Below are 25,200 nucleotides of genomic sequence, written 5' to 3' on the forward strand. Positions count from 1 at the left end.
TTTTGGCTATTTTTTTCCAGTCCTGTTTCCTTCAATATGTGGTTGCTACAGCTAGTGAAGGGACATGGAAGATTGGGAGGGAATTGTATTATATAGATGAGATCATACAAGGAGGTATCTGTGAGGAACAATATTCTTTTGAGCCAGGACTTATCACCCAGAAGAATATTTTCCTTCTCCATATGCAGCAAGGTTTTAATTAGTCAGGGGTTAAGCTTGACAATACAAAGACTTCTTAAAACCCAACTTGGTTAAATGCCCGTCATGTTTTAAATGTTTGTAATATAACGCACAGGCATATTATATATATAAAACCACAAATTAAACACATAATTAGCAAGAGACAGCACCTCCCATCTATGTTGGAGATCAATCCTAGTAGCATTTTATGTTGTTGAAAGTGATCCCCCCCCCCTTGAAATATACATGTAGAACGTACCACATTTTAATTTTCATATTATTCACATAAGGCACCAGTGTAAGAGCAGGGCCTCCAAGTGCCAGGCAGATTCTTATGGGAGCAGTTTCTGAGGTAATGTGGTCCCAAGCCATTTAGGGCACAGGTGGGTAGAGTTCAGATTTTTTTTTTTTTTAGGGACGCGGGTGGCGCTGTCGATAAAACCTCAGTGTCTAGGACTTGCTGATCGTATGGTCGGCGGTTCGAATCCCCGTGGCGGGGTGAGCTCCCGTCGTTCAGTCCCAGCTCCTGCCCACCTAGCAGTTCGAAAGCACTCTTAAGTGCAAGTAGATAAATAGGTACCGCTTTATAGCGGGAAGGTAAACGGTGTTTCCGTGTGCTGCACTGGTGCTGGCTCGCCAGCTGCAGCTTCATCACGCTGGCCACGTGACCCGGAAGTGTCTTCGGATGGCGCCGGCTCCCGGCCTCTTGAGTGAGATGAGTGTGCAACCCTAGAGTCGGACACGACTGGCCCGTACGGACAGGGGTACCTTTACCTTTACCTTACTTTGCTTTTTACTAGGTTCAAGAGATAAAGAATGATGAGCCCAAGACTTTCTTTTGAAGACTAGAACTTCCATGCACAAAATCCAGCCCAATCCCCAATTTTTTCAGCATCATAATTGGTGGTGGTAAATTATTTTGTTCTTAGCATTGGTCAACATTTGGGAGTCAGAAACATTTGTCCATAGTGTATGAAATAAATTATTATTACTACACCAACTCAAGCTCGATATAAAACTGTTTAAGAATAGATGGTGACTGCAATCTGAAGGGCTACTTCAGATGTGTCTCCCAGGGATCACCTGTACCCAGTAAAATGCATTTGTTTAATCCATGCCTTATTGCTCCCCTCCATTTAAAGAAGCCAACTGCCATGTAACATGGGACAGGATACTGCCCTTAAGGAAATGGGGCCCTGAAGCTCCCTTAGGCCTGTAGAACTTGTTGCCCAGTTCTTTGGATCACAGGTCAATATTTGGTACAGCTCAGACTTAAGTTGTCCATTTGAAGAAAACTTTATGGAGTACCTTTGTTCTATTTTGACCTTTTGCTATGGTCACTTCCTCAGCATTTTCCCATCCATATAAATGGGTGTGGGTAGAAAGGAGAATGTTTTGTGACGAGAATACTCATCTCTATAGTGGATACTTGACCCAAAAAGCGGGGGGGGGGGGGAATAGTTTTTACCAAATTTCCAATTCTTACTGATAAGCAAGCCCTACAAATTAGCCAGTTGATTTTTCCTTCTACCTAGAAGTCATAGCTGGTATGGTGATCTGAAGTTAGGACATTGGGTTTTCAACAGGGGAGCCTTCCTTTAGATGTAAGAAAAGCCCGGCTGGATCAGACAAATGCCTGTCTAGTTTAGCCTTCTGTTTCCACAGTAACCAATGAAATGCTTATGGGAAGCCCATAAGCAGGACATGAGTATGGTGAAATTTGTGGTGTGAAGTATGTGTGTTCTTGTCGTGCATTGGATTCTGCTTTGAGCAGGTGGCTAGTTACCTCATTCAGCTCCAGTGTCCCACTATGCATATGAAATTATCAAAATGGTGAGTGTGTGGGCCAATCCACGATTTCAGTGTGCATGAGTCATACTGATCATGGAATGATTAGTTAAAAGGTTGCTGGGAAAGTTCCCCTTCTTTCTTAACGTCTTCCTGGGATGTGGAAATCAGACACACAATCCCCTTCTGCAGTATGATCAAGCATGCAGAGGCAATCTCTGGCTAATAAAGTGTTCCATTTCCTCTAGAGGACTCCCAAGATGCACTTGGTTCACCAAAAGGGCTTGCCGCAAAGCAGCCAGCATGACATCATTTAGGTCTTTGGCCCCCAGAAGTTCTGGCTTGCTAAGCATTCTATAGCATTTCAGTAATGGATCACTTTTGGCAGCCTGCCTAGAGAGAGAGAGAGCCTTCTACTGGGGCTGGAAAAGCCTGTATATCTTTGTTGCTTTCCCTTCTTTATGCTGCCTGTATTTCAAGCCTATTCTCATGAGACTTTAATCAGATTTGTGGAAACTACTTACAGGGGACTGATTTTATTTAAAGCTCAGAGTAGTTAAACAAAACCTGGGAAAGTAAGAGATTGCAATACAATACTGGAGGGTGGGGGAGAGAAAAGTGTGTGTGTGAGAGAGAAATACACATCCATCTTGCAAAAGCGACAATTTTGACTTCCTATTTGGGGTTTTCGAAATGGTATCTTTGCTAGGGTTGTAAAGGATTGGGGCTAAGCTGGACCAGTTCTTCAGGGGTTGATGTTTCTTTGTTGCCATGGAGGCTAATAATTAGGAGATGGCTTCCAGATCATCAGGAACTTCCCTGTGACCATCAGGACTTGGAGAGGGTGATTTCTTGTTAACTGAAGGGAGTGGATGACAGGTGTGTGTGTGTGTGTGTGTGTGTGTGTGTGTGTGTCTGTGTGTTTGGAGAGGAGGAGAAGCTGCTGTTTGCGGTTTGGAAGAGGTGGAAAGAGGAAAGTTTCTGGCAGGAGCTAGCAGAAAGTGGGGATAGCTTTGAGGATGGGTTGTCCATGTTCTCTTTAGACCAGGGCTGGGGAATCTGTGGCCCTAAAGATTAGACTACAGTTCAAATCAGTCCTAGCCAACATGGCCAATGATTAGGGCTTATGGGAGTTTTAGTGCAACAGCATCTGGAGGGTTTGAGGCTGCCCATTACTGTCTTATGAATCTGTATTGCTGAGGCCCTTGCTTACTCTCAACTTACATTCTGCTTCTCTATATAAAATAAGGTGCCTTTTATAGTGTTTGTTTTAAGGCGCTCTCATGCCTGGGAAACCAAGCCTTGTGGCACTGGAACTTTTTATTTCTCAGGGATGTGAATTCATGGTACTGTGGGGAAAACGTTGTTGCCCCAAGTCAGTCCACCCCTAAGTAGCTAGCAAGGCTGAGTAAAGTGGTTTCAGATTCTTAGACACAACAAATATTGGATGCAACATGCTCTTTTTCCCAAGAGATGAGCAAACAGAGGAAAGCAGTGACAGCAGCAGAACCCCAGGAGAAGATATGGCTGTTGTTTGGCATGGCCAACAGCCAAGACTAACAGCCTGCGATCTCTAAATATTTACCAGTTTTCCCAGGGCAGTAAATTCTGCAAGTGGGTGGGAATTAGCTAACTCTGAAGAACATTCACAGGGAGCGTATTCCTGATGCTTTTAATCCCTGTCCGCTCTGTGCCGCCATTGCACTTGGGCCTTTGGGATTGTAGTGTTGGTGATAAATTTACTTAAGTCTGTGTGCAGGGACCGGAAGCCAAATTTAGATGATAATGAAGCGAGGTGTGCTCTTGTCCCTTTCCAAAGACTCAAATTTGTGGCTACAGACAATGTATATGAAAGATATCAAACTGCTAGTCATAGATATCGATGAAAGCAACTACTTAGAAATGGGAATGATTAAGCTGTATAGAAATGTGTTAAACAGGCAAACAAACAGTTGTGAAACAACGTCAGATACATTAATTTTGCCTGCGTGAGGGTTCTTCATTGTGGGGCTTCATTTACTTTGAGCATCCATTAGGAAGATCAAACCAAAATGTTTCCCAGCAGCACAACCCTGAAGGTTCCAGGGGAGCGTGAATGAAGCGTTCGCCCCACCCCACCCTATAGCAGTGATTGTACATTACTCCCTGCAGTTGCTGCTGAGCACCAATTTTTTAAAAACTCAGTCCACAGTGAAGCCAGGAAGTGTTCCCCTAGCTGTTACAGATGTTATCACATAGCTGGCTCTTATTTGTTCTATTGCATCATTATGCAGCCAAACTGGAAGCCCTGTTCACACAATTGTGCGCCAACTGTGCATTGACTGTAAAGTGGGGCTGTGCCTTTTAGCTCTGTCCCTGAGAGCACATCTGTTTTCCTGGAACAAAATTGCATTGTGTGCGGTTGCCTGGAAAGAAACAAGGAGCCTGCAAGGTTCTGCTTGCTTTTAGAGGGGCTCCATGCAGCTGGGACACCTGCGCAGCTGGGTGGCCTGATTGTGCAGAGCAGCTTCATGCGTGAAGCAGCTCATGCATTGAGTTTTCACTTACAGACTATTGTAGACAATGCATGGTTGTTTTAGGAAGCAGGGTTAAATGTGTGGTCCTGGTTCTCAGTTAAAACACAGCAGCTCTACATATGAGGAATGCGTGAATGACAGTTAATGCTTTCTGACCTCACTTGGGCTTCTTGTGGGTTAATTTTGAAAATCACAGTTATGGGGATTACAGATAAATCTTTAAAAATGGCAAGAAAGGTGAGTAAAAAGGGCTTTCATTAAAACGGACCCTTTCAATACAAAAAAAGTTTGCATATAAATGATGCAAAGAAACCACCCCCAGCTACTGCCCTTTCTGAATAGCTGCCCAGACAATGATAATCTTCTAAGGATTAATTAAAGTATCTCTTTAATGGACTATGGAAGCATCGTAACAGCATTTTGATGTGATCCGAGTTCCCTAAAGTGTCTTTCTTCTTCCCCACAGGTATACATTATTAAAGTCACCTGGTCCAATGGCACCACTGAAGCAATTTACCGACGGTACAGCAAGTTCTTTGACCTGCAGGTAAGATTATTGCTGTGTTTTTGCCGTATTCTGGGGTTCCTGTTCTGGAGGGCTATAACCTATTGTCTGACCTGTGTTTGGGATGGTGCAGAGTATTTTGGTCAAGTGACAGTTTTACACTTTTACATGACAGCTGCCTTGAATGGATTGTGAAGCCCTGCGGCTGGTTCGTCTCCTATGGTTTTGCATGCTTATTGGAAGTGCCAGCATTAATGTTGATCCATGTCACACCTTTCCTTCTTTCTGAGAACCACCCTCTTGGTTCCAGACATGCTGGGGCAGGATAGTATCATAGAATTGTAGAGTTGTAGGAGACCCCAAGGGTCATCAAGTCCAATCCGCTGCAATTCAGGAATCTTAGTTAAAGCATCCATTATGGCTATTCAACCTCTGCTGAAAAACCTACAAGGAAAGAGAGTCTACAACCTCCCGAGTACAGTGGTACCTTGGGTAAATACGTTTCAGGTTACAGACTCTGCTAACCCTGAAATAGTGTTTCAGGTTAAGGTAACTTTGCTTCAGGATGAGAACAGAAATTGTGCTCGGCACGGCGGCGGCAGGAGGCCCCATTAGCTAAAGTGGTGCTTCAGGTTAAGAACAGTTTCAGGTTAAGTACGGACCTCCGGAACGAATTAAGTACTTAACCCGAGGTACCACTGTACAGAAGATGGCGAGCTTGGGGGTTGGGGGGCGTGTTCCCAAATGCAAGGAGGCTGCCAGATAACTAAAGTTAAGATCTTCCTCTTCAGAAATGCTTTTTAAAGACATGTTTTGATGTTCACTGCAGATATTTGACTTCAAAGTTTTACTGGAACCGGGTTATGTTTTATTGCTCCTGTTTCCTTTTTGTGTGTTTGAGTTTTATTTTTGACTGCTGCCTTTATTGGAGGTTTTACTTGGTATTATGGATTGATTTTAATGTTGCCAGCTGCTTTGAAAGTCAGTTTGGCCAAAAAGGAGATTAGACGTGTAGGAAATAAATGAGAGAAGCAGCAGCAAAGAAGCTACTTCACAACTTTGCTAGAGTTGCTCTGGGTCTTCCATGCTCAGCATGTGAATGTGGCCTTTAAAACTGCAACTGCTTCGTTGTGGAGGAGAACTTGCTTTCTCTGAAGCTTCATATAAACCCTAAGTTAAGCCCAAGTGCTTCTCGACTTGAGTTACATGGGTTGGGCATAAGATTCACGTGCAAAGTCACAACTGATGCATTTTGGCCTGCTCTTAAGGAAACCTAGATGTAGTCTGGATTCCCTCAGTCTTTCCTTCATGCGTTCCATGGGCCTTCTGTGTCCAGTGGAGTCACTTGTGTCTAACAGTTAAGACAGGGATGGAGCTGTGTTTGATAAACAAGGAAGGTGGCTAGTAGACTTGCTGTGGAGGTGTGGTGGATCTGTACAGTTGGGCAAAGGCTCACTTTTTTATTTTATCAGGAATTATCTTATTTTAATCCCTTGCGTGTTAGATTTTGACCTGAAAGTTCGCCCCATTTGTCTTCAAGCTCCAGTTTAAATCACATTTCTAAAAGTTGCAAGATGCTCATGTCTTCATAATGTATATGTGAATTTTGCACCTTTGTCTTTTTCCTATATGCCTTGAAGTAGCTTTAGGTAAAAAAAAAAGGGGGGGGGAGCCAGTTGTTTGGAAAGTGTTAGTTTTCATACCCACTACTGCTTCAGATGTTGCTTTGCTGCCTTGAATGATTGTAGAATGAGGAATTAATTTTTCCCAAAATTGTGTTGAATTGGTGATGCTTTATTTCTGGTGCTTCAGAGTTTGGAAATTAGCTTAATAGTGTCTAAATGCCTAGCATGCTGAATTAGGGTGTTTGTTACTACCAAATGTTTCAGGCCGTAGTCTGATGTGGTTACTTAGAACATGCAGAGTGTGTGTTTGGGGCCATCTTTTAAAGTGACATTTCATTTAGCTCCTGCTCATTATGAATTGAATCTGTTTCTGGTAAACTGGTGGTCACAAAGTTTTTGTGAGTCTGGTGGGTTTAGTATCCAGTGGTTAGGATTCCTATTTTGATACAAACCCCTTCATTCAGCTCCTTTCTCCAGTTTCTCCGTGAACAATGACCTTAATGAATTATTTTGCCAGTAATGCACACCATGGAATGTAGAAAGAGAATTAATTCGTTGCACAGCATTATTGGCAGCATAATGCATTGCAGGTTTCTGGAAAGAGAATACATTATATTACAGAGTTTTCTTGATTTTCTGCAGCACAAATGTGATACCCAGTTCCAATTTTAATGCATAACTTTCTCTCTCTCTCCTACTTTTGCCCAGTGGTTTTGTTATTATCATATGTAGTAAGTTAATTTTCAAGGAGGGTGGTTCGGATGCTGCTAAGGGTAGACAAAACCACAATGGAGGGTAGGGCTGGCCGATATCAGCATTGTGGTATATCACCAGCCCAACATCGTGGTCTGGCGATATACCACAATGTTGAAAAACCAAGCTGCATTGGCCTCAGCCTGCAAGGCACCAGGTGAAATTGCCACAGGTCTCACCGCGGGAGCTGAGGCAGTTTCACCCCAGTGCCTAGCAGGCTGGGACAACACAGCTTGTTTGTACGGCTCAGCTGGGGCATGGGAGGGCTCCCGATCCTTAGCTGAGCCATTCCCGGTGTTCCCCCTGCTTGCGTGGGAGCCAGTGCCAGGCTGGAGGATCCTTTAACTGCTCAGCTGAGGGAAATGGCAACCGCTGAGCAGTTTAAAGATGCAGAGGGAGGAGCAAGCTGTATTGGTGCCTCGCTGATGGAGCTTTTTTGTCCCTCTGTGCAGTATGAGGGCAGAGTGGGATGGCGGCTTCACTTAGCGATATATCGCTTGTGAAACTGCCACTGCTCTTGAGTCGCTCTGCTAGTAACGCTTGCTGGGGGAAGTCACTAGCAGAGGGACTCAGGAGCTGTGGTGATTTCACCAGTGATATACCTCTGAGTGAAGCCAACATCGCGATCTACTCCTCATACTGGTCCTGGACGATCTATTGATATATTGCCTAGGCCTCATGGAAGGTCTGATTTGATCTGAAAGTTGGTGGCAACAGCCATACAGAATATTCCTATCTAGTTCTGGACATAAGATGAAGAGTGTGTTTTCCAAAGGGAGATGAGCCAAGGGCACTAGCTGTGCTTTATGAGCCAGAACACAAACTTGGCTGTATAGATGAGAGGAGTTTCTTGACCTAAGGACTGGTTTGATCAAGTGCCTTGCAACAACTTTTTTTTTCACCTGGAGTCTGCAAAGGTGGTTTACAAAATTGATGAAATACAACTGTTCAGAGGCTAAAAATCTATTGGATGACTCAAGATCCTTTGAGACTGGGTGAAGGAGAGAAGGTGTACTTGCAAGATCTCAGCTTGGGAAGGTTCTTCATCAGCCATTTATTTTTGTTTACCTATATAATAGAACAAAGGGACGCGGGTGGTGCTGTGGGTAAAAGCCTCAGTGCCTAGGACTTGCCAGTCGAAAGGTCGGCGGTTCGAATCCCCCCAGCGGGGCGCGCTCCCGTTGCTTGGTCCCAGCGCCTGCCAACCTAGCAGTTTGAAAGCACCCCCGGGTGCAAGTAGATAAATAGAGACCGCTTACTGGCGGGAAGGTAAACAGCGTTTCCGTGCGCTGCGCTGGCTTGCCAGATGCAGCTTTGTCACGCTGGCCACGTGACCGGGAAGTGTCTCCGGACAGCGCTGGCCCCCGGCCTCTTAAGTGAGATGGGCGCACAACCCTAGAGTCGGACACGACTGGCCCGTACGGGCAGGGGTACCTTTTATATAATAGAACAGATAAGTGCTGCAATTGTTATCGGTGGTTTCTTCATTATGTTTGCTGTACTGTAATATGAATGGGCCACCAGCAATTACATCACAGAGAGCACTTTCAGATCACTTAAACACAATTAAGTTTCAAAGGACTTGACTCATAGGCATTAGAGAGGTATAGTGGCTAGTGTGTTAGACTAGGCATCAGAAGACCACGTTCAAATCCTCAATTATCATGTTACAGGTAGGTAGTCATGTTGGTCTGCCGTAGTCAAAACAAAACAAAAAAAATTCCTTCCAGTAGCATCTTAGAGACCAACTAAGTTTGTTATTGGTATGAGCTTTCGTGTGCATACACACTTCTTCAGATACACTGAAACAGAAATCACCAGACCCTTATATATATTGAGAGGGTGGGGTGGGGTATTACTCAGAAGGGTGATGGGAATGGGTGATTGGCTGATAGGTGTGGTAAACCTGTTGACGACTGTTAAGGACTGCAATTGTCTTACAGGAAAAAGCAAGGGGTGAGATGGCTAAAAATAGTTTTATCATGTATAATGAGATAAGAATCCAATGTCTCTATTCAGACCAGGTCTCTCCATGGTTTTAAGTTTGGTAGTAAGTTGCAATTCAGCAGCTTCTCTTTCCAGTCAATTTCTGAAATTCTTTTGTAATAAAACAGCTACTTTGATATCTTGTATAGAAAGTCCTGGGAGATTGAAGTGTTCTCCTACTGGTTTCCCTGTCTTGTGATTCCTGATGTCAGTTATCATGCTCACTGAGAGACTTTGATTTCGTCACTATCTCTCAGCCTAACTTACCTCAAATGGTTGTTCTTGTTGAAACAAAATGGGGTGGGGCAATGAATGTTGCTTTGTGGTCACTGAAGACTTGATAAATAGCTGAGATTGTAATCAGTGGCCTGAATGGAACAAACTTGCTGAATTGTACTTCAATTCCAATGGAAATCAAAATCATTTTTTTATGATACTTGTACTTTCATGAATCCTGTTTGCTCTGTATTTGCTCTTTTGGTTTCTGGCCTCTTTCTCCTTTTCATACCTCCCCCCCCCCCATTTCATACTGCCTTATACTAGTGAGCCATAATTTCTTGTTTTAGAAAAAAAATCCGGATCAACGTGTTGTAAATCCTGGACTTGCTATTCTCTCCTAGGTTGTTTCAGATGGAGGAATGGTTCTCATAGAACAGACCTTTTTCCTATTAGCTCATGTTGTGCTGTGCCAGGCGATACGATGTACGTGTCACCACCCTGGAAGCAAAGTGCTTTTGCCATCAAAATGGGGTTGGGCATGCAATGTGCCAAAGTTATTTTGGCCACTGATCCATTTGGCAGATATGGTGGAAACTTTATACATGGCATGAGAAGAAATTGTAATGTGCACCAAGAGGCTGCCTCCCATTATGCTGAAGATTTCCTTTGGTCGTTCACTGCTTTGTTGTGGGTGGGGTTTTTGTTTTTATTTTTTTGGAAAAGGAAAACCATATTGAACATAGGTCTAGAGTATAAAATTTAATTTAATTCCCTCTTCTTCACCTGCAGCTAAAAATTGATTAGAGGGCTCAGTTGCCCCCCATTTAGAGCTGCCAGCTGTATGTCCTGTCTACCATAACTGCTACTAAATTTGGGAGTGCAGGTGGGGAACATTGATCTGATTCATAGTGGGTTTTCTTTTCCTTACTTGTATGAATTAGGGTGGTGGGATTGTTTCGTACTCTTACCTTCTTGTCCACACCTTGAGTTACATCCTGACAAGTAATTCATATTTTGTGAGACTGTATAGACATGCTCTAACAGCTTAATGTTACTTGTATAATATTGACTACAGTCATTGCTGTTGGTATACCACCTGAAATAACTAGAGGAAAGCCCCATAATTGATCCTTCTCTCTTTGACTGTAGGCGTGCGTCCCTTCCAATGACCATAGTATTGACACTGGGGTTGGATGCAGTGAGATGTCTCTCCCTATCCTTATCTCTCTTACTTCACACTGCACTGCTCAGTATAAACTCCCATTTGACTCTGGTTGGAAGATGCTCTCAAGTCTGCCTCCACCCAATGGGAAGGTTTATGAGCACAACTCACCTTTTTCTCATCTGTTTATATTGCCCCTCAGTATAAATGTCAGGGATGATTTCCAGCAGTGTCTGCCTGCTTGTGGAACAGATTTACCCCACACTGTCCCCTTTTTATCCTCTCAGCTGCCCCCACAGTGCCCTCACATACCAAAACCCTGCTCTGGAGAGTTGGGTGAACCCTCCAGAGCAGATGTGGGGGTCAAAACACTAAGCTTACCTCCCAACACAGCAGTAGAGGGACTAGGGGAGCAGTAAAACAGCCACAAATGTCTTTCTGGGAACCAGCATTCTTGCTTGTTTATGGTAACCATAGTTTGGCTATGAGGCCTCTGTGACCTCGTTGTTTTCAGCATATAAACAAAATCATATAGCACACACACACCCCGACAAAACAATAAAAAACCTTTCACACTGGATCTCTTGTAGACTCGACACTTGCTATTCTAGCCTAAGAGTTTACTGTTATCATTTTGATACAGTAGCTCAAATGCTTGATAGTCTGTAATACTAATTATTTAAGAAGTCATTACAAAAAAATCCCTTTGCAGCAGGGATATTATCTTGTGGTACTGCTAGCAGTACCCGTGCCTCATTTATAAATGCTGTTTTGTTACTTATTTATTCAGATTTTAAGAGGATGCATAATGCTTAAAGACAGTAGTGAAGTAGGTGAACCCCAATATTAGTAATTTACTTCCCAGTATGGTAGCAATGCAAGTTCTATAAAGCAGGTAATCTTCTAAATAAGAAATCTTAAAGGGGCAGGGGGAATAGTCATAAATATGCTTATTCCAGTCACTTTGGAGCTGCAGTATCTTAGAAATCTTTTCCCCGAATTCTCCCTAATACGTACATAATAATGATGTATTACACTCTAGTTGAAAGCTGGCTCCTTGGTCTTGATCCATTAATAGCTTTCCTGCATTGGCAGCTAGCAGAGAGCTCATTCTACCAAATGCTCTGGTGCCAAAGTAGGCCAGCCAGGTTTGGAATTGGCTTAAACAGACAGACACACTAACTATCTGCTGCGAATGGTATCCCATCTGATTCTTACTTTTGGAAATTTACTTGAGAAATACCTCCATAAAAAAACTGTGCCAGGCTGCTAAAGCAGCACTAAGCAATTTGCACATAAGAGAAACACATCAAAAGTACATAGCTTTGGGGAACTTCTTTTTAAATCCAAGATCATAACAGCTCCATTACTATTACTCAATTTACTACTACCTAAACTGAAGATTTAAAAGAAGCAGAGATCCAGCTTTCAACACATAGAATCATAGAATCATAGAATCATAGAGTTGGAAGAGACCACAAGGGCCATCAAGTCCAACCCCCTGCCAAGCAGGAAACACCATCAGAGCACTCCTGACATATGGTTGTCAAGCCTCTGCTTAAAGACCTCCAAAGAAAGAGACTCCACCACACTCCTTGGCAGCAAATTCCACTGTCGAACAGCTCTTACTGTCAGGAAGTTCTTCCTAATGTTTAGGTGGAATCTTTTTTCTTGTAGTTTGGAACCATTGCTCCGTGTCCGCTTCTCTGGAGCAGCAGAAAATAACCTTGCTCCCTCCTCTGTGTGACATCCTTTTATATATTTGAACATGGCTAACATATCACCCCTTAACCTCCTCTTCTCCAGGCTAAACATGCCTGGGCATGGATTACTGGGCATGGATTGTCTGTGTTTGCATAAAATGTGTGGTGGGCAGTGCTTTTTCCCCCAGGGGGTACTCAAGGGTACACAGTACTGGCACCTCTTTGTTGTTGTTGTTAAAGCAAGTGCCACACTTCTGTAACAATTTCATGGTGAGCACTGGCACCTATTTTCCCAGAAAAAAGCACTGGTGTGTGTGTGGGGGGGGGAAATATAGAGTTGTCGCCAACCAAGTCTTACTCAGAGTAGGCTCACTGAATGTCTACAGCCCGTAGCCTTAGTCACTGGTACCCTTTTTGCATTCATAACAACATAAGCTTCAAAACCTTTTACGTGTGAAAGCACTTTCAAAAAACGGGAACACGTCGTTGTATAATTGCACCAGCATTTGTAGGGCAAGCGTTTGGAAGAGGGAGAGCAGTTCAGTGGGCATGGGTGTGTATTATTTGTGCAAAAGACGGTTGAACCCTTGGGGTTCCCAAACCTTGAACCCAAACCATTTGGAGAGGTAGGCTCAAAATGAACAAGTTTATTGCCTTGGTTGGAGATAAATCAGTAGCAAAACACTTAACATGTGGGCAGGACTCCAGAGCCCTAACATCTGCAGCAGCATCTTCCAAATGCTTGTGTGGACTGCCTGTTTGGACAATCCCACACAAAAACAAGTTTCTGCATCTTTTTAATGCTAACATGTCAGGGAAAAGTCTAGGTTAGAAGGATCCTGCCTTGTTTTTGTATGTAGATTTTTTTTTATGTGGACAGAAGTCAAAAAGTGCAATTTCCAAGTGCCAGGAAGCCCATATTCATGAAAATTCTGAATATGTAGTTTTGGTTCCCAATTGTCCTTTAAAGGAAAATGCAGCATAATGTCTCTCTCTCTGTGTGACTTCATTGACGAAGTAGTCTTTTGTGAACATATCCAAGAGAAGGCGGTGTCTGTCTGTTTGTTTGTTTGTTTCCCAATTCTGAGAGTGATGCGGTGGAAGCTCACCATCACCTAAGGTGGGTGTGCACTGGAAAAAATACTTATTTTGAAACACATGCTGTGAACCTGAAGATAGGGCAACTTTTTAAAAAATAGGCTTTTGGCTTCCAAGAGTGAGATAGTATTTCCTCTCCTCCTTCACTCTCTGGGGGAGTGATGTATGATATGTTTGCATATAGAAGCCCTTCAGATCTACACTGCTACAGTAATATTTAATTGTCCCTCCCTGGTTCTAAGTTGAAGAAACCTGAAGTGTGAGCTAATGTTCTAAAACCCCACTGCCACTTAATTAAAAGCTACAGGAAAGAAGTCCAACTAGTCTACTGCTAGTGGCATCTGGCAGCAAAAACCTGTCTCATGTTCTATAGTTGCTGTCTCAGACCACGATAAGAGACACCAATATCACATCATCCCTTACCTACTGGAGGTCCATTAACCATGGGCAGGGATTGGCTGGGTCTGGAGGTGTAGCTTGGTTTATTTGACTTAATTTCCAAAGAGTCTGTCTCTTCTCACCACAGTCTGGTTCAAAACCTGTGGCTGAACCATAAGCTGTTATGCTACAATTTGTGCTTGAGGGTGGCTACCTGGTTGTATTCTAAATGCCACTTGCAAAAGGGACTATGGTTTTAAAAATAAATCTGAGATTCTTTGCTGACTTTATTGACTAATCAGATCAATCCTTCTCAAAAACTAAGCAGAGTAAACAAAACAGGCTAGAGGTACTGAAACAAAAACAAAATGCAAGGAAGATAAACTACTTATCAAACATAACAGAGCACATAAACAAAACTACACACAACTGAAACTACTTTTTGTTATATGTAACTTTGCATTCTCTTAAGCAAATATTTTCAGAATAACGTGTCAAAGAAGAAAATGGTCAATAATCTTAAACACAAATTACAGAAATAGCAATGGCAAGCTAAAAAGATTTGCTTAAGTTTTTAAAAGGTGCCAAGTTATTCACACTCTTTTTAAAAATGTAGCACCAGCCATGTTTATTGTTTTGTTTGATATAATGGTCTTTTATATTTGTCAATTTTGTTCAGTTCCAAAACACAGTGAGTTACATTAAACATTAACATTACTGGGAATTAATTTCTTCTTCTTTTATTCCTTATCTTTATCAGCTGTCAGATGAAAAGTTTGATTTGTTTTTGGCCCTGTGCACATGTGTGAATTGTGACCTGTTGAAACAAGTACCATTAAATCTAAGTAATAAAATCGCATAGGAGTTATTCTACAGCACCTATTTTAGTAGCAAGCTCAATTCCTTTGTGTGCACAGTGAGGAAGGACAATAGAAGTAGCTGCTGCATTTCATTTTCTTAGCTCACCTGTTCTGTGAGAGTAAATGGCACAGAGATACTTATTACATTTGTTTCAAGGGAATGTGCAATAAAAAACTTTTTTACTGATCTCAGTGGGTATACTAAGCATGGGAACCTTGGAAGGAAGTGATCATGTCCTTCTTGGTTTAATGATTCAGAGGCAAGGGAAATCTGAGTGTAGTTGGACACGCACTCTGGACTTTAAGAAGGCTGATTTCAAAAAGCTTAAGGAGGTGCTGGGTGAGATCACATGGTCAGAAATATTCAAAGAGAAGGGAATCCAAGGTAGATGGGAGTTTTTTAAAGGTGACATATTGAAGGCGAAATGCAGACTATTCCAACAGGAAGAGTATGGGAGGACTCTAAAGAATCAGTGTGGCTTCATAAAAAAAACACCCTCTTTTTTGGAGGTTTTTAAGCAGAGGTTGGATGGCCATCTGTCATGTACAATGTAGTTGAGATTACTACATTGCAGAGGGTTGGACTAGATGATCCGCAGGGTCCCTTCCAACTCTACAATTCTATGATTCAGTGTCTAAATAAAAGGAGTATAAATATCTCTCTGTAGCTCCCATGACATGTCTGATGACTGGATCTATATGGAGTGAAAAATGTGAGGCTTTCAGGGAAATTATTAATTGCCTTATGCACTCTGCAGTGCTCATTTTTTGCTGATCCTAGCAACCCATTTATTCTGTGCACTGATGCCAGAACTGAAGTTTTGTGTGGTGTGTCATGTGGGTACAGTGCTGTGCCAAGAACTTGAAAGAAGGAAAAAGACACACAGCTTTTGTTAGCCAAGGACTTACTGTTAGTGAAATCCGTTATACCATACCCAAACGGGAATCTTTAACCAATTAATGGACCTTTTTCTTTGTAAAAGTTTAAAGTTGTCTGTTTGGTGCACCTAAGGGAATTACTCTGAATGCGTGAAGATCACTAGAAATGTGTGAAATATGCACAGTGGAAGATAATACTATTATATTTACACAAATATTACAAAATATTTGAGATGAGCAATATTCTCCCTGTATTTTTTCTTAGCATGGCAGACCATTGGAGGTCTAAAATCAAACTAAGACTTCCCTGTGAAGGGGTGTGTTTGTGCACATGCATGCATGTGTACACTCTGATGTTTGCAAGTGAAAAGAACCTGTGGTTGACTGAATGCTAGGGTAACACAACAAAGCTCCTGTCTTTTCTCTGTGAAGTGTGAGTAGCTGCTATGGCCTGAGAGCCAGGGGATGTTGTGAGACCTTACACAGAAAGGTGTTTTTTGTTTCTGAATACAGTTCCTTTACAAAGCGGATAATCTAAAAGAAATAGACTGTAACAGAGAATACCTTTTGCTAACAAGCTCCTATAATGTTGTAGATTGATCTCCACTAAGCTCATGAAGGGGATGCAGAGGGGAAACCCCCCCCTCTCTCTCACACACACTCACTCACTCTCACTCTCACTCTCACTCTCACTCTCACTCTCACTCTCTCTCTATCCTGTGGCAGAACAGCAAACCTGAAATTTTACTTCAAGTTTGATTTGATGAACAAACACACACATGCATAGTTGTATCACCATTTTCCAAGTAGCATGCAATACTGTAATATACAGTGCTTTCTAAGCCTGTGCTAAATCTAGAACAGCACTTTTAACATTTGGTCTTCACCTTGATTCCAGGGAAACCCAGTCCATTTAAAACTGGAAACTAGATCCCATTTTGCCTTATCTGGGGAGTTGTGTATTATTCCAGTAGCCTTCCTTTTGCATCCTTCTCATGGGCTTACCACTGATGAGCCTTAGGTTGCAGAATATGGTCCGTGCACATGCTTGCTTAATCATATCTCTTCCTTGGGTACTTCAACCCGCCAGCAGTGCAGGCTTGCCTGCTTTTCTTTGGTTTATTCAAGTTTGTGCGAATGATGGCCGCCTCTGAGATACAGCCTTGCATTGACTGAGAATCTTTTAAGAAATATGGGGACACCGTATTGTACATGATGCTTCTGATTCATGCGTTCCAGTGACTTGGTAGTATGGGGGCAGCTAAATAAACATGTTGGAGAAAGGAAAACATGATGAGTTTCCATCAAATTGGTTCCAGCAATCTTCCCTTCCCATTTCTAGAACCGCATCAAGTCTTTTACAGTATTGCTTAAGTGTACAAATTTAATTCTCAGGCACAAGAATGCTGTGGTTCTTAGGAAGATGCATGAGAGCATATTAATAATCTGCATATTGGAATTGCTTGAAATATATACAAGTTAAATGCTGCTAATTTACTAGGCTTGAATTAGAAGATTTATATGTGCACAGCGTTTTTAAAGCTCTGTAACTTGGAAATCCTTTTCATCACTAGCAGTTAATGGCAGTGGCTGTAATACTGTGATATATGGGATGCTTATTTGACAACTACCGGTAATAGTGTTTGTATTCTACCGTTAGTAACAGAGCATGATACTTTTTGTGCTACCTGGTGATGCCAAAGGTAATAACTGTCTTTTACTGAGGCCATAGATCAAGGGGAAAGAAATTAGAGAAAACACAGAGCTTTGTTCCTCTCCACAGGCTCAGTTTGAATTCCTGTGGCTTATTACACACTTTGAAATGTTTTCATAGGTATCTGCTCTGGATCATTTTCAAATACGTTGCTGATCCTGTAGTTGCCATTCCACTTTATTTAAACTACTGTAGAATGAAGATAATTAAAGAGGAATGGGGAGAGATAGTTGCCAAAGGGAGAAATGGTCCTCTTTTGTCCCAGAGTAAACACTGGGTTGCCAGGTGCCTTCTGCTTCTTCAGGAGTTAGTTGAAATGAAGCAGTGGCAGCACTGGTTTAAAGGGCCCAGGTTCAGCATCTAATTCCACTTCTGACCCCAATTCCTGGGTAAAATGTGGAGTTTGCTTAGGACACTAGGCTCCATGAAATGAGAGGGTAGCACTGATGAATGTAAAGGGTGCTACTGACTACAATATACATACTGACTCTCCCCTGTTTGTTCCTAAACTTCAGCACGTTTATCTTCTTCTTGCTGTTGTATTCGAAAGTTGTTAAGCTTCCTGACGATAAAATGAAGCTTGCAAGGTGGCGGCTATGATGTGAGGGGCAAAGCTATGATACTTTTGGCCTTAGCAGAACATCCATGATCAGTTTTTACGTTGGGTTAACATGGCATGTCAAGATGTGATCCGTTTTTGTTTTTCATATGATATAATAACTTTTCGTGGTATAAGTGTAATTTTGTTGGACATCTTGAGCATGTAAATGGTAGAACGGGATATAAATTTAAAAATTACATGATTAAGTGTGCTAGCTGAATCCATGGCCATTATCAGTTAGGAAGAACAGACAGCTTACTGTTTTTCAACTATCCCTTTTATTTTAGCTTTCCTACAATTTTTGGATTCATACCGTGATTTGTTTCCCATGACCCTTGCATGTTCAAAAGATTTGCTGCTGCATGGAGTAGTCTTCAATCCAGCATCTGCCTGCTTGGCTAGTTAAGCATTTTGGCAGAGAGCCTCCATGAGGAACTAAAGATGTGTGACAGAGCTGAGTCTTTGTGGTTTAAGCTGAGAGAATGGCTGAACTGTTGGCCTGCTTAGCTAGGTACTTTTTCCTTTCCTTTTTTCTTAACCCACCTTTTCGGCAAAACAAAGTTCAGATTGTGACAGTTCTGACCACCCACCCAGGTGGGTGCTAGACTGATGAAAAAGATGTTACTTCTGTAAAAGTACAGAAGTACTTATTATCTTTTGCTGGGGGGGGGAGTGGGAAGTAACAATTTGCTCTAGAGATTATGTTCTCTGTCTCTTCCTGGATGACTAATTTAACTGTCAAAGCTCAAATACCCATTGAGCAAAATATTGAAAATAAGCAGCACCCAAGATTCTTCCTGATGGTTTTGATCAGTCCAAGAATGGGGGAATTTACTGTTGGAAAATAAGGATAGATTAAAACTGAGACCATTTGATCAAATTACAGATAAACTGGGGGGGATGGCTACAATATCATCAGATTAATGAATTGTATAAACTTGATAAGAAAAATAGTTTTGCAACTGAAAAATCCAAATTGGAAACGGAATTGATAGATACAAATGTTAAAAATCTCTCTAAAATGTATTATTTATTGTTGGAATGGCATACAAAGGATGAACAAATTAAATATGTTATGGTTGATTGGGCAAGAGATGTGGGTCACAATATAATGATGGAAGATTGAGAGAGGTTATGGAAGAAAGGGATTAAGTTCACAGCATGTACTGTATTAAAAGAAAATATTATGAAAATGATGTATAGATGGTACCTAACCCCAGTGAAACTAGCAAAAATCTACCACACTAATGATAACTTATGTTGGAAATGTAAAGAGAAAGAAGGCACTTTTTTCATATGTGGTGGACGTGTCCCAAGGTGAAAGACTTCTGGGGGAAAAATTATAATGAATTAAAAAAAATGTTGAAAAATACATTTATTAAGAAACCAGAAGCCTTTCTACTTGGAATAACAGGACCGGAATTGCCCAAGAAGGATGTTAGACTGTTTTTGTATGCCACTACAGCAGCAAGACTTTTATTAGCCAAAAAATGGAAATTGCAAGAAATACCGACAATAGAAGAATGGCAGATGAAGATGATTGACTTTTCAGAGCTGGCTGACCTGACTGGAAGAATTCATGACCAGAAACACAAGAAGACTGGAAGAAATTTAAAGAATATTTAGTGAGATACTGTAATATAAGATAATTAGGAAATCCTAGATGTAACAGATTAGCCTAATCTGAGAATTGGCATTGCTAGCTGGGGAGGATGGGAGTTAGAAGTCAAACATCTGAAGACCAGAGGTCCTCCATCCCTGTTGTAATTGAGCCTCTAAGAACCAGTGTAATAATTAGAAAATGAGGAAGGAATGGTAATTTGACAGAGGTGGAGTGGTGAGACAATAAAAAGTTGGTTCACTTTGAGGACTGCAATGAGAACTTGGCTCATTCACAGATACATCACAGATCAAATACCACAGTAGTCGCACAGTGTTTTATATTGGGGTCTGTTTACAAATTCAGCTGTGAGTCATATGTTATTGAACAATCACATAATATAACATGCATGTGTGAAGCGCCCCCCCCCCCCAATTTATTGGGAGCAGCTAGTGTTGAGGAAGAAACTTCCAGGATAAAAGGAGTCTACATGCCTAAGAAGTTGACTAGTTCTGGAAATCTCATTCATTTGGGTTCTGCTCAACTGAACAGGGACACAGTTGAAGAAGTGCAGAATTTTATAGTTTAGGTATTCGTGACTATAGGGCTCAGCCTTGTGAGAAAAGGTTCATTGATTATAGTAGGATTGTGGAAAGGAAGCATGTGAGACTGGAAGACTATTTATCTTCTTTCATTGTCGTTCTGTCACTATTTTTTTCTTCCAGAGAGAGTAGTTTACCCATGGTAGTCTGCTTTGATTAATTATGCAGGGCATATTGATTATGTTTCCTGTGTATGATGTTTTTAATGCCTGGTAACTACCCCGTTTTGTGTTTGCATTTGTTACCTATTCTATAGATTTCAACTCGCATGCTCATTTGCAGCTGGAAGGTGTTCCAGACACTGCATGTTGATTAGAAGAGCTTCACTTTTTCCAGGTATAGAAGGGGACATGTCGTGCACAGCTGAAATCAGATCTCTGTATCAGGGGTTGGCAACCTAAGGCCCATGGGCCACAAGCAGCCCACAGGGGTTGTTTAACCGGCCCATGAGCCGCCCTGGAACTGAGTCGCTCACTCGGCGAGTCCCTGCGCACTGCGCTAAACCGGCACAGCGTGGCGTGGGGACTCGCTTCTGCGGTTCCGAAAATCGCATCTGTGCAGACGCTGGAAATCGTGTCTGCGCAAACGTAGAAATTGTGGGCGCACGCGCTCTGGCCCACAGAGGGATCTCCGCTGGAGTGAACCAGCCCAGGCGAGGTAAACCTTGCCGACCCCTGCTCTATATCCAGGCTCTTAGCGTTGACCTGTCCTCATGGATCTTGTTTGTCCACCAATCCTCACACTTGTTTTAATTGAAATTCATGTTTCTTTCTGGAGAAAAAATTGTAACAACTTGAGATACTGGGACAAAGCCACAAATATATATATACATACACATTCCTTTTGGTTTAACATGTTATTTTAAGGGCTTTCCATGTTCACTCAGGTGGTCTGTGGCACGTCTGTAAAAATACAATTTAAAAACATCTCAGCATAGTGCATTACAATTGCAAAAAATAAATAAATCATTAAGTATTCACCAATACCTTAGCCTTAGCATTCTTCAAGTGGCCAGTGGGAAGGGGGAAGGTTTGGGGATCACTGATTTAGGCATTATTAGTATAGCATCATATCCTTCAAACTCCCTTCAAACTTTGTCATACGTACTATCTGGATGACATCAGTTGCCAGTTGGGTATTTGTAGAATGAATGGTATTTGTGGAATGGTAGCTTCAGGTACATAGGTCTATTCTAGTCAGCAGACCAATCTGGGAACAAGATCCACCTTGGATCTGCTTTCATGTCCTACTTGTGGGCTTTCCAGAGGCATCTGGCTGGTCGCTGCTGGGCTTTGACCTGATCCAGCAGGGCTCTTCTTACCTTGCTGGTCACTTCCATGATCACTGCACCAACATAGGAATTGTTCTAACCATGTTAGATAGCTCCACAAGAAGGAACTGCACAGAAGTGTTTTCTGGCGGTTTTAGCTGCTTTTCATGAGCCTGCTATTAGAGTTGGATAACATGAGTGAGTTATGAACTGCAACAGGTAGAATAGGAGGTGAGTACCAAGGGTTATAATTGGGTTTTATTTAATTTGCTTGGACCCTAACACAGTGCATGTGCTCTCTCCCTGGATTCAGGGGCTTTTTTTGTTCAGGAAGTAGAGTACTATATTGGGGTGGGTACCAATTAGAAACAAGTAGCATGTTATTTTGTGTTTTCAGATATAATTATTACTTACATTAAATTGGTTCCCAGCTGTGTCTCTTATTGCCCAGCTACAGGGAAAGGCAAAGCTCATTATCAGCTATGTAATGTTTGCCTAAAAGGTATGGGAGCTTTCATTTTGTTATAAAGAATAGTTATTGCCATTTTTTTGTCGGCCCATCCATGTTTTGAGTTTAGTTGGTCAACAAAAAAAAAATGGTTGCAATGATTCTTTGTGTGCATCTGGCAGTTTGGGTCCCCATTCAGAAATAACTTGAGGTATTCCTGCCTTCTTACAAGACTTCAGTCTGCTAATAATGGCATCCTGCCTCAGTTGAACTGTTCCTAATATCCTTTTGTGGCAAGTCTGGGATACTTCTGGCAATTGCCGTCTGTACAATGTTCTTTTATCTCTGGCTTTTATATACTGTACTGGTGTATAGTTGAAGGAGTCAGACATTTTTGATGATTCTGCTAAAGAAATTGTTTTTTTAAAAAACCCTGTCTGTCTCCTCTCCAGTTCCATAAAACAGAAGCTAACTGCATGTCTGCTCTTGGCCATAAAGAAAAAAGTCTCAATTTGCTGAGGGGGATGGGGAGAGAGGCATGTCTAACTTTTTTCCTGTTTCAGCTTTAGTCTTTCAGGTATGAAGCTAGTACTGAACAGGGCTACAGAATTTCCTCTTGCAGTTTACATTTCAGTTGATGTGACAAAGCCACTCATTTAAAAACTGATAAAATTTAAATTATACTTATAAGCCAACATTTGCTATTGTTGATAAATAAATGACAAATTAATATTCTAAAACTTCTAAAAGTTTTAGTAACTTTTTCCTTTTATGTTACAGATTTGTACGCCACTTAATTGTAATTCTAAGTGGTGAAAACTATATATGACCAATGAAGTCACTGCATTAGCACAAGGACTTCCATCGGCTCAATGGGACTTCCTCTTCTTATGACCCCCCCAATCTGCTATGGAGGGTTGGGGAGGCCCCAGAATAAATTTGGGACAGTGCAGGGAGAAGATGCCCCATTGTACAGGCAGGAGTCCTTACACACTAGCAAGACAACTTAATTGGATACAATCCTATATTCTAGAAATTATTTACTATACATTATGTCTGAAAAATACAGGGGTCAGCAAACTTTTTCGGCAGGGGGCCAGTCCACTGTCCCTCCAACCTTGGGGGGGGGGGCTGGACTATGTATTGCCCCACAAATAATCCAGAGATGCACTTTAAATAAAAGCATGCATTCTACTCATGTAAAAACATTCTGATTCCTGGACTGTCTGCGGGCAGGATTGAGAAGGCGATTGGGCCGGATCCAGCCCCCGGGCTTATAATCTGTCATGGTTTATAATCTGTCTGTCCTTCTGAACTCAGGGGGACTTACTTGTAGATAGATGTTTATAGGATTACATCCTCAATCTTCTCTTTCCTCTTTTCCCCAGTTAGCTTAACTGGGGAGTTTATTTTACTAATATAGTATAAAAAACCTGCTAAAAAACCCCCGAAGGCAGCTTAATTTCTAGTCATCAATTCTCTTCATGGTAGGGGTAGGAGTAGGTGAGACGTGTTAACAGTCTACTCTCCACCCCCCTCAAAACAAGCCCTTTCTTCATTCTTTTTGCACGTACATAGTTGGCAAAGGGAACAGCTTCCTCCCCACCCACCCACCCCACCACCCTTTTTCTTTAAACCGGCAGGGCTTCCCAAGCCAGTGACTTCAGCATTCCTGGGAGTAGTGCCTGTGGTCTACTTTATGCAGTCCCCCTCCTGGCATTCTCATTCTCAGCCCAGATAACAAAGGCAGGGAATGGTAAGAGCCAGGGGAGAGAGGGGTCCGTAGCAGTCTGCAGAAGGATCATAAGCCCATTCAGAGCACAAAGCAACTATAAACTGGGTTTCAAATGAATTCCCAAGAACCTGTTAGAATAGTAAAGATGACAGAAAGCGGAACTGTTTTATCAGCACACTAGAGGTTTCATTCATTAGGATGAAACTCTCTTCCCAGCTTATTTTCTTCCACTTCTGTTAGAACTTTGCAGCGTGGATTTACAATATAAATTTTATATACATATACTTTCAAACTAGTTTCCTGAGACTGCAATGGTGGCTACTCCTTCACTGTTCACCAGACAGGCTTCATTGTCTTTGTGTGGTTTCAACTAGTGACATGGTTGGGGAACTCGCAGAAAACCATAATTGCCTTTTGTTCCGATTCAGTGCTAAAGAGCGGATTTTTGCAGGGAAAGTGGCAGGGCAAAAAGCAAGTAAGTAGGAAAAGTGCTTGGACACGGCGCTTTAAAGCACAGACCTGTGCCTAAAAAGCTCGGGGCAAAGTTGTAGATGAGCCCCAACTTCTTGCTGTTGGTGAATGCACGGCAGGCACGACAAGGGGAGCAACGGCAAGCAGTGCCAAAAGACGAAAGGCCTTTTTTGAGCAGGAGAGTGCTGAAGAGGAGACATTGCAAGGCCATTTGCTTTCTGCATGTTGGAGTAGGCAGCCTCACCCAAGCTGTACCACAACTGCTCATCCACCCCCACTGTGGACTGTAACAGCTTCAGGCTGATTTACTTCTCTTTTCATTAGATTTAATTGGGTGGGTGTCAGAGCTGAGGTCAGTGCAGTATAGTAGTTGAAGTTGGCTTTAATGTGTTGCCAGTGCATTTCTGGGGGCAGCCTTTATGCTATTTATTTTTTGCTGTTTCCAGCTGCAGTCTTTGTACATTTTTCTTATGCTTAAGCTAGTTAGAGCAGTTTATAGCTATATGTATAAGGTTTCCAGTGACTTCATAGGAAATTCCTTACGGTGTTCATGCTGTTGCCATCCTTTATAGCTTCTATTTTTGACTTGCCTTACCTACTGTTCATCGATGTATGAGATGCTCCGTGTTCTCCTATAGGCTCCTACCAGTCTAGTCATTAACAGTGCAATCCTATGCATATTTACTTAAACGTAAGTCCTACTGGTTAAGTAGTGCTTATACTCCCAAGTAAGTGCATAGGGTTTTCAATTGCCTTTTAGGTGGCGGAAGCAATTAGCAATATCCTTGTGCATGGCTTTAACAATCCTTTTTATGTGTATTATTTATGTATAAAAATGAACCTGGGGAGAAAAAAAACCTACATTTTATTTGAACTAGTGAATTGATTTTCTATTCTTTAAGACTCCAGCTAGCATTTGATTTCTGGTTCTGGTTTTTATTTTTTTTATTTTTTTTAATGATACTCCCCCCAGAAGCAGTTTTGGAAAATTCTGAATACTTTTTGCATAAATAAATAAATAAATAAATAAATAAATAAATAAATAAATGTATATAGACAAATACATAGAATATAACAGACATGTAACTTCAGAAACATGGAGCATGT

At 41.8% G+C, this 25,200-nt stretch overlaps 1 protein-coding gene across 4 annotated transcripts in view; it reads left to right on the forward strand.

Annotated features, from left to right (window-relative positions):
* The window catches only part of SH3PXD2B (SH3 and PX domains 2B), a 104,043-nt gene that overhangs the window by 10,189 nt on the left and 68,654 nt on the right, over positions 1-25,200 (forward strand). For all 4 annotated transcript variants that reach the window (XM_081852051.1, XM_081852048.1, XM_081852050.1 and 1 more), the window contains exon 2: positions 4,951-5,031. Coding sequence is in view for 3 of the 4 variants with exons in the window: in XM_081852048.1 (XP_081708174.1) it covers positions 4,951-5,031 (81 nt within the window). In the remaining variant the exon portion in view is untranslated. The remainder of the gene's footprint in view (positions 1-4,950; positions 5,032-25,200) is intronic.

The sequence above is a fragment of the Podarcis erhardii genome (genome assembly GCF_964252035.2).
Source record: "Podarcis erhardii genome assembly, chromosome: 2".
Taxonomy (NCBI): domain Eukaryota; kingdom Metazoa; phylum Chordata; class Lepidosauria; order Squamata; family Lacertidae; genus Podarcis; species Podarcis erhardii.